Raw genomic sequence first — 19,956 nt, forward strand, 5'->3', positions numbered from 1 at the left:
TACACTAAATTTAATGTTTCATTATTTTAGTATTGCAATCTAAAATTGGATGGAATTTTATTGGAGGGAATCTTAAAATTTAAGCTTTGAATTGGAACAGCTTAACATTCCCTCTGACATGTGTCTTAAAGAAGAGTTTAGACACTGATGATAATGATCTGCCCTCAATTATTGTCCAAATTTTCCAATTGTCTTGTGAAGAATCCAACAGTAGTTTCAAATAAGTATGATTTTCAGCATAGAACTTAGTTAGCATTGGGTGAGACTATTCAGTTTTCTTTTTGACACTATTTAAGAACTCTAGGTTTGTACTGGAACTAATGTATATAATTGCATTGAGAAAAGTAGTTTGGTTTTGTAGTACATGATTTAGTTAAAAATTATTGTGTTTCTCTAAACTGATTGAGTGGTAGCCTTGAATATATAGAAAGCAAAAGGTGAATCTTACTTGATTAATAGCAACTGCTATGGTAAATGGTTATTGATTCTCCCATTGTGCTATCAGCTAACCTGGTTGCTGTTGTCAGCTATTCCCACTCAACATGTAATGAATCTATATCTAACTATCCATACCATTCATATACAATGTGTTTTAAAACTCCACTTTGAAATATATATGAATTGTTTCCTTTTACTTGTTGCATATTGGAATTAATTTTGAATTTTCTCTTAAGTATTTTTGTCTTTTGCATTAAATGTAGTCTTTAATGGAGCATTTAGAGACAGAAAAAGAACGAACTCAAAAACTTGCTTCGCAACTTCAACAAGACATTGAAAACAACTCTAAGTAAGATATTTTTATACCTCAGTATACAGACTGCAAGCTATAAAGAAAAAAAACTTTCTACTGGCAATTTATTTTGTGTTTAATTGTTGTTTTTTTTTAAATGTGCCAAAGCTGCTGCTGATTTTATTGTGATATGAGGACCTGCACCAAACTGAAGAATCCAGTGCAGGATTGGTATGGTATCTGCAGATCTGGCAGATCGTTTTGTTGTTGTCAGTGTTGAGGGAGCTTCTGCAGCTGCAGTTTCCTTTGGGCACACTTAGAAATTGCAAATTTTACTAAGATGATCCTCAACTTGCTGAACTAAATTTCTGAACTTACCTTTATATGAGCTAATCAGTCATAGTATTTTCCAAGCGAGGTGATCTTTAATGCAGATATCTGTAAAACTCTTTTTTTAAGGTGTCTTTTAGTATTGTTTGTACTGACTGAAATAACACCATAGAGGCAGTATCCTGTTGTTAAAACATCCTTTTTTCCCACGTGGAGAGTCCTTGACAGTAATCCAACTCTGAATGAATAGAACCTCTGACATTCCTGTTTTTTTTTTATTTTATTAAACAGGTACAAAACAGTTCACAAAAAAATGTTAACATTTACAGCTGTATACACGAGACAGCAATTTTACAAGTGAGAGGAGCAGCAAAACCTGGCCCCAGGCCCTAGACTCCTGTTTATTTATTTTTTTCTCTCTTTTTAGATTAGATTAGATTACTTACAGTGTGGAAACAGGCCCTTCGGCCCAACAAGTCCACACCGACCCACCGAAGCGCAACCCACCGATACCCCTTACCTAACACTACGGGCAATTTAGCATGGCCAATTCACCTGACCTGCACATCTTTGGACTGTGGGAGGAAACCGGAGCATCCGGAGGAAACCCACGCAGACACGGGGAGAATGTGCAAACTCCACACAGTCAGTCGCCTGAGGCGGGAATTGAACCCAGGTCCCTGGCGCTGTGAGGCAGCAGTGCTAACCTTATTTATTTTTTTTCCTTTTTTTTGCAGTAGTGCTTATTTTTTCCCCAGCACCCATGGTGTGAACTCCTGTTGTTTTTTTTTCCCCAGCACCCATAGTGTGTGTGTGCAGGTATGAGACGCAGTGAGAGACACACAGTGCACAAATCTTTATTCAATTTCCACCACCAGGAAGATAGGAAAACACCTGGGTGGCCTGTGACAGGCAGTGCCCTTCACATCAAAAGGGCAATGCTCTGTGATCAAAACAGTGAAGGGGAGGGCAGGGACATTCCTGTTTATATCTGTCAGCCAAAGCTCCATGATTGGACCACATTAAGAGTTCCAATAAGGGAGCTCATTCTGAGGTTCACCTGGCTGACCTTGTTATAATCACTAAACTGACAGCGTTAATTATTTGTCCTGATGCAGTTCCCCACTGCAGATCTGTTTGAGAATTCTATTTATCCAAAGTAATAGACTTGACCCTAATGTTGAACTTTTAATTTTATTCCTTTATTTTTCTACTTTATACCTAACATTTTGTTACTAGGTATCTTTGTACCTAGGATAGCACTAGGAATGACAACTTTGCACACTATTCACACTACTCCTGTATCCTGGTACTTGAATACACAAAACACTAAAACTTAATTTTAATCCTAATTGACCTGTATATATAAATTGAACTTTCTGGATTGTAATCATAAATCTTTTGAGCCCTGCATGATAGAAAACCTTTGTGGTTTATGACTTTGTCCTGCTTCTGAATTTTCACAATGGACCCCTGGTATCTGTGTTCCAGAGCTTTGTGCTTGGAACAGATCCAGGATTCTGTACCACCTGCATGTCTAAAACAGCATGGCATTAAGCGTGCATTTCTCTATTTAAAACAAGGTTGACGTGAATGTGAGCCACAAAGAATGCAGGTAGTTGCTTAGCTTGTGCAGTTGTTGCTTTGTTCTTAGTCCATGTATTCTTCAGTCATGAAATTCACATTTTCTGGTGCTGCCTCCTCTTTCTATTGGATTGTAGAAAATTGGAGAAGAACAAAGATTTGATACTTTCACTATGCATTTGCATTATGTATTCTGACAACTTATTAACTTTAAGGCGACACATTTATCAAACTTTGATAACATACTGAGGTGTAGATACATACTTAATACATTTCTAGTGGGTACTTGTATGGGCCAAAACGTGCTGGAGAAGCCATTTTAACTGGGTTATTAAAAGTTATATTAAATATTTTGCTTCTTTCAATAAAGGTATTATTGTTTTGACAAGAGCTGTTCTGAACTGTGACTTTGTTTATTTTTCATTAATTCACATTAATATATCTTTTTTGCAGGGAGATTTTAAAGGCTTTAGATGAAAACGATCTGCTGAAACACCAGTTATCTGGTCTGATGTTGAAGACCGAACAACAGGTAAACATGATTCTAAGAAGATCTGATTAGAAACTGAGCATATCATTTTTGAAATTTCATCAGTTTCTTTCACTTTTGTGCAGGGTCCAATATCCTAGATTTGCTACTGTACTATTGTGCAACTTCAACTTCTGCTTTTGGCTTTATTGCTTCTATATTTCCAGCATCCTTTCTAGCATCTCGACTGCAACCATAACCGAGTTCTATTAACTAGCGTAAATTCGAAATTAAACCTACAATCTTTCTACGGTATTCAGATTCCTACTAGTTAAATTAAAGGGAAGCAATCTTCCTACTTGTGGCATTTAACTGGCTGGGGGAAAATACAGGTTTTGAGCATAAACGGACACAGTTCTTGGTCAAAGATGGTTGTTGTCAAATGGAAACAAATTGAGAAAAGCAGAGACCACTTTCCCAGCCATTTAATTCAATTGACAAGATTTGCAATCCAAGAATAAAAGGACATCCAGACAACCAGGATTGTTTAAATAATCTTTGAAAAGCCTTCTAGCTGATATGGCTGTCTGGCATTAGAAAATATCTAAAGACACAATGAGATGATTCTCGGGAACTTTTTGGACTGAATCCAAAAAAAGGACTGCAATATGCCATCTGAGTGTTTGTGTTTTTTTTACAAGGATCGTTTTTCAACTTGTTACTGGTGATTGTTGCTTCCTGATATACCCTAATGTATGTCTAGTGAATTGTAATAGAGTAGCTCAGAAATTAACTATTGGATCTTTCTAAAGTTGCCCTTCTGTTCTAACCTTAGCCATAGATTTATACTAATTACAAATTTCTTGAGATATTTGTTTGTTCCACTTGTATGCACCCTTTCCTGGAGGGTACCTTTGGGTACATCTGCAGTTCTGTGCTTTGTGCTTCGCCTATAGTTTCATTTGGTTGTATTCCTTCTTTCCCAGGTTCTCTGTCTTGACTTCAGCTCAACTTTTAAGAGGGAGGGAAGCCTGAACTGGGTGGTATTTAAGCACATTTTCAGTTTTCTGAAAAATCTGGGTTTTAAAAAAATAAAATGTTGAGAAATTCCCAAGAGCAAGCACTTTCCTTTACTATTAATCTGACAAGTTTAGCCAGTGAACATTGCAAACTTGATTTCAGCTTACTTTTGTGATCCAAGCCAGGGTTTCAGCAGGGGCTTTGAAAAATTTATTTTAGTGGACCATTTAGCATGTTCTGTAGGTGTGAAGGTTTTTGTACAATTATTGGACAGTGTCATCTATATTTGTTAACATGACATCAAATAAGAGATTTAACAAATAAGAATCCAGAAGTGGAATCCATATGTTTTCTTTGTTAAAATAAAAATCCATTTAAGTCACTTTACTTTTGCACTTAAAGGTCTTCTTATGAGACCATAGGCATGTCAATATAACATGAGCGTTAGTGCTGTAATTGGGACAAGACTGTTTATGTATGTTGCAACACTAGGGGGAGCATTTGCTGTATACGTGCAAATTCAGTAAATATCTCCTGTGATTATCATTTGCAACTAGACAGACACCCGAAATTAAGAATTCGTACTCGATCTGAAACCTGATTTAGGGAGCAAATTAAAACAGTAATATGTTAGGATTGATTGTTCCCCATAATGTTCAGCTCATTTGTCAGTTAGTATTAGATTACTTACAGTGTGGAAACAGGCCCTTCAGCCCAACAAGTCCACACCGCCCTGCCGACGCGCAACCCACCCAGACCTATTCCCCTACATTTACCTCTGCCCCTCACAATACGGGCAGTTTTAACATGGCCAATTCACCTAACCTGCACATTTTTGGACTGTGGGAGGAAACCGGAACACCCAGAGGAAACCCACGCCAACACAGGGAGAATGTGCAAACTCCACACAGTCAGTCGCCTGCGGCGGGAATTGAACCAGAGTCTCTGGCGCTGTGAGGCAGTCGTGCTAACCACTGTGCCGCCCATTATTAAAATTCTTATTCAAAATGCATTTATGTAGTGCTTTTAAAAGCAGACACTATCAAAACTATTTATACTCTTCTACAAATTAACATAACATATCCTTCAATAAATAAACATTACTGAGTAAAAGCTGTGAGGGCCCAGTATGTGATTTCAGATCATGACTTGACCTTAATAACTGCTGACTGAACTAAGTTAGAATGGCTTCCACAAAGCCTTTGCCACTTGCTTTAAAAAATCTGCTTAATCTGGGAATTGCTATTTCTATTTTGTATATTTGCGATGTGTTGTGAATTCAACAAGTTTATCTCCAATTCTAAACCTGAAATCTAAAGTGGCATATACTTCTGTCCCTGATGCTTTTCCAATAGGTAGCAAGAGGTGTGGTACTGTTATATTTTTTGGATAATTTCTGGATTTATGAATATTGTCTTTTACATGGCTTGTTAAGGCTATGGAACTGAAAAATAAGGAGCAGAGCCTGGATGATGCAAAAAAGACAATCGCTGATCGAGAGAAGAAGAATGCTGCTGACCAGGTATGAGAAGCGACCTGAAAAGCAATAGCATTTTTTGCCTCCTAATCCAAAAGGAAACCTTATCCAATGCTCTGTCCTCCATCTGTTTATGGAATTGAAATCTGGTGAACTTTTCTTCAAAGGAAACAATGAATATGATGCACTGATTTGGCCCCCATCTATTTCACAGCCTAATTAATATTTATTTGAATATTGCTGATAAAACAAACAGTTTGTTGAAGCTTTTCCTCTTGCATCTGTCAGATAATTTGCAAGAATGTAATGTAGAGGGTTGCCAGCTTCACACTGAGAAGAGAGTGCTGATTGGTTGCAAGCTATGTTGTTGAAAATTTAATCAAAATTTGACAGTTAGCTGTCAGTCATCATTGACTGATGTACTCTTCTTGGCAGTGCCTTTACTAAACAGAGTCCATTGCCATAGTGTACCTTTCTTTTCTGTTAATTTTCTCCTCCATTTCTAAAAACAAACTTTTACTGGAGAAGGTGTATCGCAGTCAAGTTTGATCCGATACTCCTGTACTGACAACTGCAGTTTCAATCGTGCTAGTGGATAATGGTCAAAGGTCCCTGTTTTTCCTTTCCACACTACCTATGCTGAGAGCTAATCCAACATAGCACAGCATGCAAGATTAGAAATTTCCTAGCCTGCTTTACTTAGTTACTTGCTAGCATAATCTGTTGTAGCATTTGAGTGGTCTCGACACATGACTTTCTTACTTTAAACTCAAAATACTTTTGAATCTGTTTTTAAATAAAAAGATTTGTTGTGTATACTGAATCCATTACCTTTTTAAAAAATTGATTTGCTCTAAGAATTAGTCAAGCAATTATTCCAGTAGGAGTCATTTTAATTTTGAAAATCCTTTGAAAAGTGTGATTATTTAACATTACATTAGCTGTTTTGATAAGCATGGAATCTGCACAAGTATGTACAACTGAATCAGATGTTGTTGCAACAGATGTTCAAATTTGATAGACCTTATGGGTTATTCTTTATGCATCTTTGCTTATCTTCATATTATAGTGAACTGACCGAGGCTGCAGCTCATCCACTGCTCTAAATTGCAAATGAGGATAAAATCCTACCAAGTTGCACGGCTATATCTTGTACCCAAGTTGTTTCCAGGACAGTTGAATTTTCAAGTGTAGTTTAATGAATATTATCATGTACTTCTGTAAAAGAAAAAGTGGCAAAGAAATTTGAAGGCAAAACTGAATGTAGCTAGAGTTTCTGCAGACTTGTGCCTAATACTTTAAGCAGATTGGGAAGTTGTATGTTATCAAAAATGCTATAAAAATACAAGTTTTAGTTGTTGGAGCATGTGGAGTAAAAAGAACACACCTTAACCACTAAAATGTTTTAAGAGAATCCTTTGGGAACTGAAATATAACTTGTTAAGTGATCAGACCAATCTTGTGAAGCCTCCCTGTGGCTTTAGGTATTTCTGGCTATTAATTTTAAAAAAAAATGGTATGACTTCTAATACTGTATGAACATAAATTTACATTTATAGCATATATTGATAATATATAGTTACTTATATTTCTCAACTTTATTTAAGACTGCTAGTTTATTCATCTGTGCATTAGCTACCATAGTATAGCCGCTCATCTAGCTATCACTGTATGCTTGGACTAAACATGTTAAAGGTGATCATTTACTGGAAAATGTTGGCGGTGTCTTTTGGGTAACATGGAAAGTGAGATTCTTGGACTAAAATCCAAACATTTTCTGGTGTACTTTGAGAATATATTTGGGTTTTTAAAAATATATCTTTTTCACATAGTGCTGGCTGCACCCAAAGCCTGAATTAACTGAAATCAGGCAAATTGAAAAAGACCCAAGTTCGACATGTTGGAATGAGAGTTGAAAACTCCATGGTTTCTTGTTCAGCAACTAATAGTTGGCAGTAATGCTGAAAATTAAGCACTTGCAACTGATGAGACATCCATAGCCTTTTCTGAAGTGTTAGAATTTACTAATTTCAGAATTTTTTTTATAGGAAGTAGTAGCAGTCCTGATGAATCAAATACAGGAAATGAGAGTTTTATGTAGTCAGAAAACAGAAGCTGTATCTCTCTTGACTCAAGAATTGGAGGATATCAAGGTGAGTTAAATTACAGGCTACAGTATGAATTCATCTGAATCTTTCTGTAACTCCAGATTTTTCACATTATTGTTGTGATGTAAAACTAGCGCTATAAACTGAACTCCTATGACTTTTAACAGAGTCATTAACTATACCTAGCAGCATGCCTCCATGTTGCATTGCCGTTGCATCACTGCGCTTTGGAAATGGATATTGAAAACGGATTTTAACTTTGCTGTAGCACACTTTAAGTGCAAAATGAAAACCGACTACTTTCCTCCCAAAAATGGGTTGAAAGTGTTTCTAGGATATCTCTCAGTTTTTATGCATCACCTCAGGATTATCCCAAATTTGGATACCAGCCTGGGGAGTTGCATTGAGGTAACTGCTCTTTTCATGGAAATTTATAGAAATCAAAGCACTGTAGACGGCTAATCAGCAAATAAACCTACACTTCTGCTAACCCTTCAAATTAAATTGCTAATTATAATTTATTTTTCTTTGTCCTTTCCCTATAATTTATGATGTGGAGGTGCCTGTATTAGACTGGAATAGACAAAGTCACAAGTCATGCTACACCGGATTATAGTCCAACAGATTTATTTAAAATCACAGGTTTTAGTGTCTACAGCCTGAATATCAAGTTTTTGCAGGTGATCAAAAGTGCCAAACGGTGTGAGTAAGGTGTCAACAGCTGAAAACAGATGAACGGATGATTTTACGCAGAACAGTATGGTGGGGCTACTTGTAGTGCAATATGAACCCAAGATCACGGTTGAGGCTGTCCTCACGGGTACAGAGCTGAAAATGTGTTGCTGGTTAAAGTGCAGCAGGTCAGGCAGCATCCAAGAAACAGGAAATTCGACGTTTCGGCAAGGGCTTATGCCCGAAACGTCAAATTTCCTCTTCCTTGGATGCTGCCTGACCTGCTGCGCTTTAACCAGCAACACATTTTCAGCTCTGATCTCCAGCATCTGCAGACCTCACTTTTTCCTCACGGGTACAGAACTTGGCTATCAGTTTCTGCTCAATGATTCTGTGTTGTTGTGTATCTAGAAGCGCACCTTAATGAAGACTGGGGGCGGAATGTCCTTGATCACTAAAGTGTTCCCTCCCAGCCTCCAATCTTTGGTTAAGCATACTCCAAGGCAGCCTTCGAGATGCACAACAACACAGAATCACCGAGCAGAAACTGGTAGCCAAGTTCTGTACTGATGAGGATGGCCTTAACCATGATCTTGGGTTCATGCCGCGCCAAATGTAACCCCATCATACTGTTCTGTGTAAAATCTACCTTAATGATCTGTTATGAAACTATCACATTGATAACTTATCTCACTATCTTAATAAATTTGTACAGTTTTGTTACTTTGGATAAACCCTCATGCGACTGTTATACCTATCCTGTTCTTCTAGCCATTTGGTTTGTCTCAAGCGCTATCTTTTAAAAAATTTTTTGGTGTAATTATCTGTCTGCCTTAATTAATTGGATCATAGGTCATCCCTTCACTTGCTATTCAGCTATTAACACTTTAACCACACCGTTTGACACTTTGATCACCTGCAAAGACTTGTTATTCAGCCTGTCAATCCTCCACTCTCACTGTCTGTAGTTATCTTTTTGGCACTCTTAATAACCTGAATTATCCTGCCACTATCTCTGTGCATATAGAATCTGTGCCTAATTGTTTCTCTCCATTTCACCTGACGAAACAGCAGCGCTCTGAAAGCTTGTTATTTTCAAATAAACCTGTTGGACTATCATCTGGTGTCTTGTGACTTCTGACCCTATAACCCAAGTCAGATTTCGATTCTATCCAATTTTCTATTCAGTGTAGTTGCTGTATAACTAATCACCTGATTTTATTTTCTAATAAAAATATTCTAATTTCCTTCTTTATCCTTCTAGTGATCTTAACACTGTCTCCTTATTATTGATTTGCTAAATAGATATCCTGTATATCTTCCATAATTTTCAAACTCTACAAACCTTTCTTCATGATAAGATCGTTAATTATTTGAGATGTTAAATAAACAGTAAATAATCAATTACACTATTATGCATTGAACTCATGATTTGAATTATTCGTCCAGCACCATAGCCATTACAGTGCCAAAATACATCATGAGAAGTTGCAACATTCATTGTCACGCATCTGGTCATTTATGCCTAGCAGAAGGAAATAAAGTTCCCACAAATTATCAGGTTAGCCATTTCATAGAATCTCCACAGTGCAGAAAGAGGCCATTTGGCCCATAGGGTCTGCTCCAACCCTCTGAAGAGCATCCCACCCAGACCCTTCCCATAACCTTGTGTTTACCATGGCTAATCCACTTAATGTGTACATCTTTGGACTGTGAGAGGAAGTCACAGCGTCTGATTGAAACCCATGCAGACGTGGGGAGAATGTGCAGACTTCTCACAGACAGTCACCCAAAGTTAGAATTGAACCTAGGTCCCAGGTGCTGAGAGGCAATACCACAATTCATTTACTGATCTGAGAGCCCTGATTGTGTACTATAGTGTTGCCCTCAGAGACAGTGACAATCTTCCGTCTTTGACATGAGAAACTGTGATCTTCTAAGATTTTATTGACACATGTTTAATTAACAATGTTTACTGTGCACTCATGCCCATTTGGATTGGTGTTAAAATTCCTTTAACTTTTTTTTAATGGAGCACTTGTTCCTAGCAAGTAAAAAAAACTTCACCTTTTTTATATGGTCTGAAAGAAACTCCAAAAAGCTATTGTGTTAACTTGCAGCATGATATAGACCCAAAGATCTCTGGTTTCAGTGGGCTTGCTGAGCAATAGAATCCCAGTGTTTTTTCTTGAGAATTGTAGTTAGGAATTTCACTCGTGCTCTTATGATGTGAAGTAAATTGACAGCAAGTTTTAAATTTCAGTTTTGCTTTGGTAATATTTTCTGTTGCGCCTTCAGTTAAAGTACAATGCTGCTCTGGTTGCTAAGGAAGAAAACAAAGCCTCTATTGAAAGAAAAGAGAAAGAAATCTTGGAGATGAAAGAGGCTGTAGAGAGAAAGGAGAATTCATGCAATGTGCAGGTGAGACCATAAAATTTAATACTCTTCAGATTTTTACACATAACTTTTTGTTTTGTTGGATTTAACCGGGAGGCATTGAATAATTCTAATCCTTTTCTTAATTCATTCATAAGATGTCATTATCACTGATGACACCAGCATTTGTTTCCCATCTTTAGTTGTCTTTGAATTGAGTGGCTTGCTATTTCAGTGAACAGTTAAAAGTTGATCACTATGCTGTGGGACTGGAGTCATAAATAGGCCAGGCCAAATAGGGATGGCAGATTTCCTTTCCCAAAGAACATGAGTGAATCAGAGAGGTTTTTATGACAATCAATAATTTCATGGTCACCATTACTGAGAATAGCTGATAGGTTCACCTGGTGTGTAGAGACGCCCACAATGTTGTTAGAAAGGTACTTCCAGGATTTTGACCTAGGGATGGTGATATAGTTCCAAGTCAGAATGGTGTGTGACTTGTAAGGGAATTTGCAGATGCTGGTGTTCCCATGTTTCTGCTGCCTATGTCCTAACAGGTAATGAGGATCACTAGTTGTCAAAGGAGCCTCTGAGTTATTGCATCTTATAGATGGTCCATAATGCTGCTACTGTATGTCAATGGTGAAGGTGAATATTAGAAGTGAATAGTGGGATATCAGTCAAGCAGGCTGTTTTGTTCTGAATGGTGTTGAGCTGCTTGAATGTTGTTGGAACTACACTCATCCAAGGCTGGAGGGTTTGAACTATCAAGAGGGACTAAATAGGCTGGGGCTATTTTCCCTGGAGCATCGGAGGCTGAGGGGTGACCATATAGAGGTTTATAAAACATTATGGGCATTGTTAGACTGAACATCCAAAGTCTTTTTCCCCAGAGTGGGGGAATTCAAAACTAGAGACTGTAGGTTTAAGGTGAGAGGGTACAGATATAAAGAGACCTAAGAGGCAACTTTTTCATGCAGAGGGTGGTGCATGTATGGAAAGAGCTGCCAGAGGAAGTGGTGGAGGCTGGTACAATTACAACATTTTAAAAGGCATCTGGATGTGTAGATGAATATGTAGGGTTTAGAGGGATATGGGCCAAGTGCTGGCAAATGGGACTAGATTAATTTAGGATATCTGGTTCATGAAGAGCATGGCTAGGATAAATAGGCAAAGTCTTTTCCCTGGGGTGGAGGAGTCCAGAACTAGAGGGCAGAACTAGGGTGAGTGGGGAAAGATATAAAGGAGACCTAAGAGGCAACTTTTTCATGCAGAGGGTGGAGCGTGTATGGAAAGAGCTGCCAGAGGAAGTGGTGGAGGCTGGTACAATTACAACATTTAAAAGGCATCTGGATGTGTATATGAATAGGAAGGGTTTAGAGGGATATGGGCCAAATGCTGGCAAATGGGACTAGATTAGGTTAGGATATATATTCGACATGGACAAGTTGGACTGAAGGGTCTGTTTTTGTGCTGTACAACTCTATGACTGTAAGTAGACAGCATTCCATCACACTCCTGACTTGAGTCTTCTAGAAAGTGGCCAGGCTTTGGGGAGTCAGAAGGTAAGTTGCTTGTTACATAAGTTTAACAAACTCATCAAGCAGGCGCAGACTCATTTGAACACTAGTTAACACTGGAATTTGACCACAGAACACAGTGCTTCATATTTTACAGCTGAAGCTAGCATATTTACATACTGTTTAAACATTTTTGTGTAGTAATTGTAACAAATTCAGCTAGGTGGACTTCATAGAATGAGGTTCCTGATTGGACTAGATTAACAGCCCCAACCAGGGAGTCTCAGAGGTTCTGATCACTCTGAGTTGAATCAGTGTCAAGGATTCTCCACATGTAAATATAGAGTGACTTGGTGATGGGATACTCTCCTCAGTGGTGGCAAGAGAAAGCCATGTGGTGACAAGAGAAAATCACGTGCTCCTAAAGAAATTGGATCACATAGTCATCTTTGAGTTGGGGTAAGCATTTCTGGCATCATGCTGCTATTTGGCAAGCTTGACTGGTTTAATCCTGCCATCAAAGACTAGGCCCAGTACGTGAGAAGAATGTTTCAGTATCAGAGCAAATGACATTGGGACAGGTGAAAATCAACAAATCATTCTCCTGACAGCTTGTGGAGCTGCAGCTTTTTCAGTTATTAGGAGCCCGACTTTCCCTGAGGCAAACTTTTCAAGAGTTGACAGATTTAGTTAAGGAGTATTACGAACCCAAGCCTCTTCTGATTCTGAAACACCATCAGTTTAACTTGGCAATTGAAAAACCAGGCAAATCTATATTGGGATTTTTGACTGAAGTGACTGGCAGAGGCTTACATAAGAACTAGGAGCAGGCGTAGGCCATCCGGTCCTTCGAGCCTGCTCCGCCATTCAATAAGACTATGGCTGATCTTTTTGTGGCCTCAACTCCACTTACCCGCCCTCTTACCGTAACCCTTAATTCCTTTATTGTTCAAATAAAATCTATTTTAGCTTTTAAAATGTTCACTGAAGTAGCGTCAACTATTTCACTGGGCAGGGAATTCTATAGATTTACAGTCCTCTGGGTAAGGAGGTTTCTTCTCAATTCAGTCCCAAATCTGCTCCCCTAATTTTGAGTTTATGCCCTCTTGTCCTACTGTCACCTGCCAGTGAAATCTTATCTATTCCCTTCATAATTTTATATGTTCAAGTTCCTCCCTCATCCTTTGAAATTCCAACGAATATAATCCCAGTCTACTCAGTCTCTCCTCATAAGCCAAACCCCTCAACTCCAGTATCAACCTAGTGAACCTCCTCTGCACCCCCTCTTGTGCCAGTACATCCTTTTCTCACGTAAGGAGACCAAAACTGCACATAGTACTCCAGGTGTGGCCTCACCAGCACCCTATACAGCTGCAACATAACCTCCCTGCTTTAAAACTCTATCCCTTCAGCAATGAAGGGCAAAATGTATTTGCCTTCCTAATTACCTGTTGTACCTACAGGCCAATCTTCTGTGGTTCATGCACAAGGAACCCAAGTCCCTCTGCGTAGCAGCATTTATTAACATTGTATTCCATCTGCCCGACCTTAGCCCACTCACTTAAAGTAACTGTTCATCTGCAAATTTTCAGTCCTCTGCACACTTTTGCTCTGCCTCTCATCTTAGTGTCACCTGCAAACTTTGACACACTTCACATAATCCCTAATTCTAAATCATCTATATAAATTGTGAATAATTACGGTCCCAACACTGATCCCTGAGGCACACCACTGGTTACTGATTGCCAACCAGAATAGAACTCATTTATCCCGACTCTTTGTTTCCTGTTAGTCAACCAATCCTCTATCCATGCTAATACTTTACACGTAATGTCATGCATCTTTATCTTATGCAGCAGCCTCTTCTGTGGCACCTTGTCGAAGGCCTTTTGGAAATCTAGGTACACCACATTTTGTGACTTGGGTTTAAACAATAATGAGGTGCTGCGGGACCATTCGTATGAGGGATTAATGATGTAATTATGCAGAAGCACCTACTAGCTGAAGCTGAACTAGAATTCAACAGACATTGCACTTGGTTTTATCAGAAAAGAATGCAGCTAGTGGAGCATGAGTGCAGGGTATTCCAATGGATATTGCCACTCTGAGTTTGAAGAACACCATTTGGGTGAAAGCAATTGCCTTCAGGACATATCCTGAACAGAGGGACTTTAGGTCAGACCACTGCAAAACCCCAAAACAAAGCCAAGTCTCGGCAAAACTGTTAAAATTTTCTTCAGGCTCCTGGTCGGCAAGCCATTGTAGTTCCTATTGGTGTGCGGACTTGAGACAGCAAAAGGCTCCCACTAGACCTAAACTGAGTAAGAGATTTCATAGACTAGTATCAATGAGCATGCACACCCTGGAAATTTCACGTACGTTTGGGTTGGAACAGTTAAATTGCTTAGCAATATCCAAATCCGGACAATCAAAATAAATATCTGGTTAAATGATCACCCGGTTCAATACTGGTACAGCCATTTGTGATCGCAGAACCAGTCTTTAACAAAATTCATTCTGAATTCTAAACTTTAAGTTTGTGCAACATCTCAGCTAGACTACAAACCTATACCAGGGAATCCCTACAGATTAAGTATACAACTTCGGTTCTGGTCTGTTATTGAGAAGCAGCTGGTTCAATTATCACTGATTCTAGCAAAAGGTTTGTGTCCAAGCTTGATGGTGCAAAATTAGTTGAGAACATTTTTCGATTAGAAATTGGCTGCCTGAGTCAAGTCATAATTTAAGTACCTGGAGGCTTTTCAGGTAGGTCTAGGAACTATCAAGGGAGGCAAGACCACCTTGCATGATGACCAAGAAGCAATTCCAAGATTCTGCAAGGCCTGTCCAGTGCCATCTGTCTCATAGGCAAAAGCAAGTGGCAGAAATCAGACTAGTCCACTTCACAGAATGGGCAGCACCAGCCATACTGATTGTGAAGCCCAATGGGTTGATTCATCTTTGTGTAGATTTTAAACGATGGTAAACTGCTTTTCACAGCTGGATAAATTCCCAATCCCTCACTTACAGGGTTTATATGCAAAGCAGGCAGGGGGATTCTGGCTTTCGCGAAGCTGGACATGAGCCATGAGTACTTGCAAATGTGATTAGATGAGGATATCCAGAAGTATGCTGCAATTAATACCCATAAGGGTTTGTACTAATATGAGATTGAATTCGGGATATCGTCAACCTTGCGATTTTTCAGTGGATGATGGAGAACATTTTACAAAGTCTACCCCAGGTTGCCATTTATCTAGAAAATGTGCTAATAATGGGCATTGAGAGAACTTGAACTCAGTCCTTAAAACATTTCTCCCAGGCAGGTGTAGAAGGGAAAAGTATGTGGTCCAGGCACCCCAAAGGATCTACCTGGGCTATTGAGTCGATAAGACAACGTTGTACCCGTTGGAAGTACAAATGAGGGTGATCAACGGACTCCTGGCTCCCATGTCAGTACCAAAGCTTAGGTCTTTTCTTGGGCTAGTGAATTATTATGGAAAGTTCACACACAGCCTCGCCTCCATCTTCGCACCTTTGCATCAACTCTTAAAAGGGGTCAGCTTTAAAAATGGTTGCATAGCCAAGCCATGGCCTTCAGGAAAGTGAAGAAACAGCCATCATCCTTGAAAGCATTGCCATACTATGATTCCACATGAAATCTGTTATTGATATGCAATACCTCCCCATATGGCATCAGGGTAGTATTAGCTCATAGGTGGTCCAATGGGGAGGATCTCCAATAGCATATACATCCAGGACTTTGGCTAATGCAGAGCATAATTACACCCAGATAGAGAAGAAAGATTTGGTGGTCATATTTGGATGTAAACTTGTAATAATAACAGATCACAAACCCCTGTTAGGTCTACTTAGAGAACAGGGCATTGCCACCTATAGCTTCAAGCAGAATTCAGCAGTGGTATCTTATACTAAGTGCATAATATTACAAGCAGAACACTGTCTGGGAGGACAAGTAGCAAATTTGGATGCATTGAGCCCCCTCCAGCTGGCAGATACACCACAGGTGGTACTGCCACAATAAGCGTCTGTATTGGTTTTAGACTTTCTGGACACATCCAGTTGCAGCTGATGATATCAGATTTTAGATGCAGAAACATCTGCTACTGGCAAAACTGAAACAGTGGTGATGATGGGAGAAACCAACGGATTGTCATAACCAGAACTGAAATCCTTTTGGATCTAGAGAGACCAAATCATAGTAGAGGACGGCATAATATTATGGGGTATAAGAGTGATTTGTCCCAAGCCAAGGTTACAACCAGATTCTGTCTGAACTCCTCCAAGGTCATTCAGGAGTTTTCAAATAAAGATGTTGGCATGATGTTATGTCTGATGTCCAGAGTTGGATGCAGACATAGCTGTGTTGGTGGGGCAGTGCCCAGAGCATCAACAAGGATAAAAATTATTGCTAGCAGCCCCCCTGTATTTTGTGGGGATGACCAGGTCAACCCTGGACTTGGTTACACATCAACCATGCAGGTTCTTTCATGGGTTCAATTTTTTTTGTCATTGTAGACACCCATTCAAAATAGTTGGACAGATTGGTTGCATAGAGTTCATTTGTCAAACATTGAGACAAGAATAGAAAAAACTGCTCAATGTTTTGTACAATGTGGGCAACCGTAACTGTTGGTCACAGATAATGAGCCATTGTTTACCAGCTGGGAATTTGAATGTTTCCTAAAGTTGAATGGTATCCATCATCCAATGATCTGGCATAAAAAGCAGCACATACATTGATGCGCAAAGCAATACCAGAAACGAGACTCAGCTAAACTGGAGAAACAGTTTACTTCAGCAGATGAAATATGGTGTAGGAACCATGGGAATGACCCTGCATGGATAAGAGACACGGTCAACGCGAGGTCAGGTCCAGTTTGAGGAGGTGCAACTGTCCTGAGCAAGCGCAAGGACCATGCGAAAGCTGAAAACTCGCAAATGGTTCAGGAGCAAAATGTGCCCTGTTCCTCAACTGCATTTCCGACTATTAGGGAACCCGTACATTCTCCCTTTCTGTCAAGTATCGGAAAATAGCACAGAATCTAAGATGGATACTGGTGGATGTTGCTGCCTCAATGTGTTTGCAGCCTGAAGAGGAGAGCGAATTTCTTCCAAGATCCTCCGGGCACAAGGGCTAAGCTGCACTGTATCAGAGGCAGAGTTGGAGGAACCTGGAAAATGCCCAAGAAGGAGCAACAAAAAACAAAAGAACAGGCCTATGTCCTCAAACTCGGGGGAGAGATGTAGTGATTATAACAAGGTCGGCCAAGTGGACCTGAGGGTATGAATTCCATGATTGCAGCTGTTAATCTGGTCCACTAGGAGCCATGGCTGACCAATATAAACATGAATGTCAGGGGTTTTGTTCACTCAGAGCAGGATCAGTGTCAAGGACTCTCCATGTAGAAATAGTGATTTTGTGACTGGATACTGTCCTCAGTGGAGATATTGCATATAGTATTTAGTTTTGTTCCAAGTTGACTTATTTGTAAACCTGAAATAAGCTGTGATTATTTCCATTTTGCATCAGTTACAGTGATATTAATTTTTCTTTACACTTAGGCAGGACTTAAAATCTACTGATGTGGTTTCTTTATCTATCATATTTCCTAACTATGGATGGAACAGTCTCCCTAGCCTATATCCTACATCCAGAAATGATGAATTGGATGAATGAGTTGTGTGGCAATAGGGATAGGCAATAAATGGTGGCCAGCCAGCATTACCCTTGTTCCACAAGTGAATTTTTTTTTTGAAAAAAGACAGATAGTTACAAAAGGTCAAAATAGTTAAAAGGTGGCATTTTGTTCAGTGAAGTAGGGAGGAATCCATCTCAATGCATGTTACTCTCATTAAATCTATTTTCATGCATGTGATGCATGTGAAAAGGAGCAAAATATGAGTAAAGGGAGTTATTTTGGAGTCTGGGTAAGTCTTCACTTATGGAGCATGAGGAATTTGCCAGCCCTGTAGCAAAATTGTTAAATCTGATCCCCAAAACTGACAAGGTAATGTTTCTGCAAACTTTTAAAATGTGTGTTGGCTATAATGCGATTACATCGCCAACACTTTTAAGCTCTGTTTCTAAAACCTGATTTTTCTATAACATGGGGTTGCACAAGAATACAACCATTGTGTTATAGAAAAACTACTTGTAGCTTTAGCTGAATGAATTCCAGCAGTACCTTTCTGTGTACATGGACCCTAGGCAATGTCTCTGTGCTAAAGTCCTGGGAGTTTGATGAATGTATATGGGGAGGGAGTCTGTTATTTGTATGTGGAAAAATCAACTACACCCATTTGACTTTCTCAGTAATTTTGGTTTGAAGTTGTAATGGCACATGCTAAAAGAGTGGCTTACTAGCAAAAAAAATTGTACCATCGGTACAGTTGTGAGTTTCATATTTATATAGAAATTACATCCCTTATCTGAGAACCTCTGCTTGTGCTACTGGAATGAAAAAAAACATCCTAACTCAAATCCCAGGTGCAGGAGCTAGTGTTCGTATGTTAAATTGTATGTTGCTCATTGTTCACATACGGGCGGCACAGTGGCACAGTGGTTAGCACTGCTGCCTCACAGCGCCAGAGACCCGGGTTCAATTCCCGACTCAGGCGACTGACTGTGTGGAGTTTGCACGTTCTCCCCGTGTCTGCGTGAGTTTCCTCCGGGTGCTCCGGTTTCCTCCCACAGTCCAAAGATGTGCGGGTCAGGTGAATTGGCCATGCTAAATTGCCCGTAGTGTTAGGTAAGGGGTAAATGTAGGGGTATGGGTGGGTTGCGCTTTGGCGGGTCGGTGTGGACTTGTTGGGCCGAAGGGCCTGTTTCCACACTGTAAGTAATCTAATCTAATTGCTTTTAAATCCTTAGATGGAGATGCTTTGTGAAGATTTGACCAATGCCACTCAACAGCTTGATCAGCTGACTGAGGACTCCAAAAAACAGGCAACGATATTGCAGATAATGCAAGAAGAAGCAGAGAAAAATGCAGTTACTATTAAAGAACTTCATGATCAGGTAATGAAATTAAAAGTCTCTACTTCTCTGGATGTAAAAATATAAGATATTGGCACTCAAGTTCTCTGCAATGTTAGTTGCATTTTAACTGCTGGAATGTTTGCTGATCGCTTTGTACTGAAGTCATAAGTTCCACTTTACAGTGAATTTTAGTTTGGTAGTTTTAAAATATAAGTAAAGGTAACATTAAGTTAGTTGTGCAGGTGGTTTCAGTTTCAGGTGGCAGGTTCTGACCTTTTTCTGTTAGTTAATAAATATAATCCGTCTGCTCTTCTTTTGACTTTTAAGTCTCTTTTAACAATGGGGCTATGGGAAGAAATTTAATAAATATTTTCAGGCATGAAATGATTAGACAGCTTTCCTAAATTATATTGGGGATGGTCAGGGTAAATGAGGTGCAGGTTAGCAGCAATCCACATTACTATGGAACCATGAAGTGTACTCTTATCTCTTTCAGTTCCACATCAAGGAACTTCAAACTTTATGAACTTGTCATTTGGTTAACAGGATCTTGGCAACCTCCTGCAGTGACTTGCTATGCTCATTTTCTGACTAATTTTGGAGAAGAGTACAAAACAGGCAATAGGGCCCTGCTTACATTAATTTGGGGCCTAATGCCTGTTTA

At 39.3% G+C, this 19,956-nt stretch overlaps 1 protein-coding gene across 2 annotated transcripts in view; it reads left to right on the forward strand.

The window, feature by feature from the left end:
- Nucleotides 1-19,956, forward strand: part of kif15 (kinesin family member 15) — a 69,952-nt gene that overhangs the window by 36,782 nt on the left and 13,214 nt on the right. For both annotated transcript variants that reach the window (XM_060850096.1, XM_060850095.1), the window contains exons 22-27: nucleotides 702-787; nucleotides 3,098-3,176; nucleotides 5,569-5,655; nucleotides 7,659-7,763; nucleotides 10,689-10,811; nucleotides 19,185-19,331. In XM_060850096.1, the coding sequence (XP_060706079.1) occupies nucleotides 702-787; nucleotides 3,098-3,176; nucleotides 5,569-5,655; nucleotides 7,659-7,763; nucleotides 10,689-10,811; nucleotides 19,185-19,331 (627 nt within the window). The remainder of the gene's footprint in view (nucleotides 1-701; nucleotides 788-3,097; nucleotides 3,177-5,568; nucleotides 5,656-7,658; nucleotides 7,764-10,688; nucleotides 10,812-19,184; nucleotides 19,332-19,956) is intronic.

This window comes from Hemiscyllium ocellatum, chromosome 34 (genome assembly GCF_020745735.1).
Source record: "Hemiscyllium ocellatum isolate sHemOce1 chromosome 34, sHemOce1.pat.X.cur, whole genome shotgun sequence".
NCBI classification, from domain to species: Eukaryota; Metazoa; Chordata; class Chondrichthyes; order Orectolobiformes; family Hemiscylliidae; genus Hemiscyllium; species Hemiscyllium ocellatum.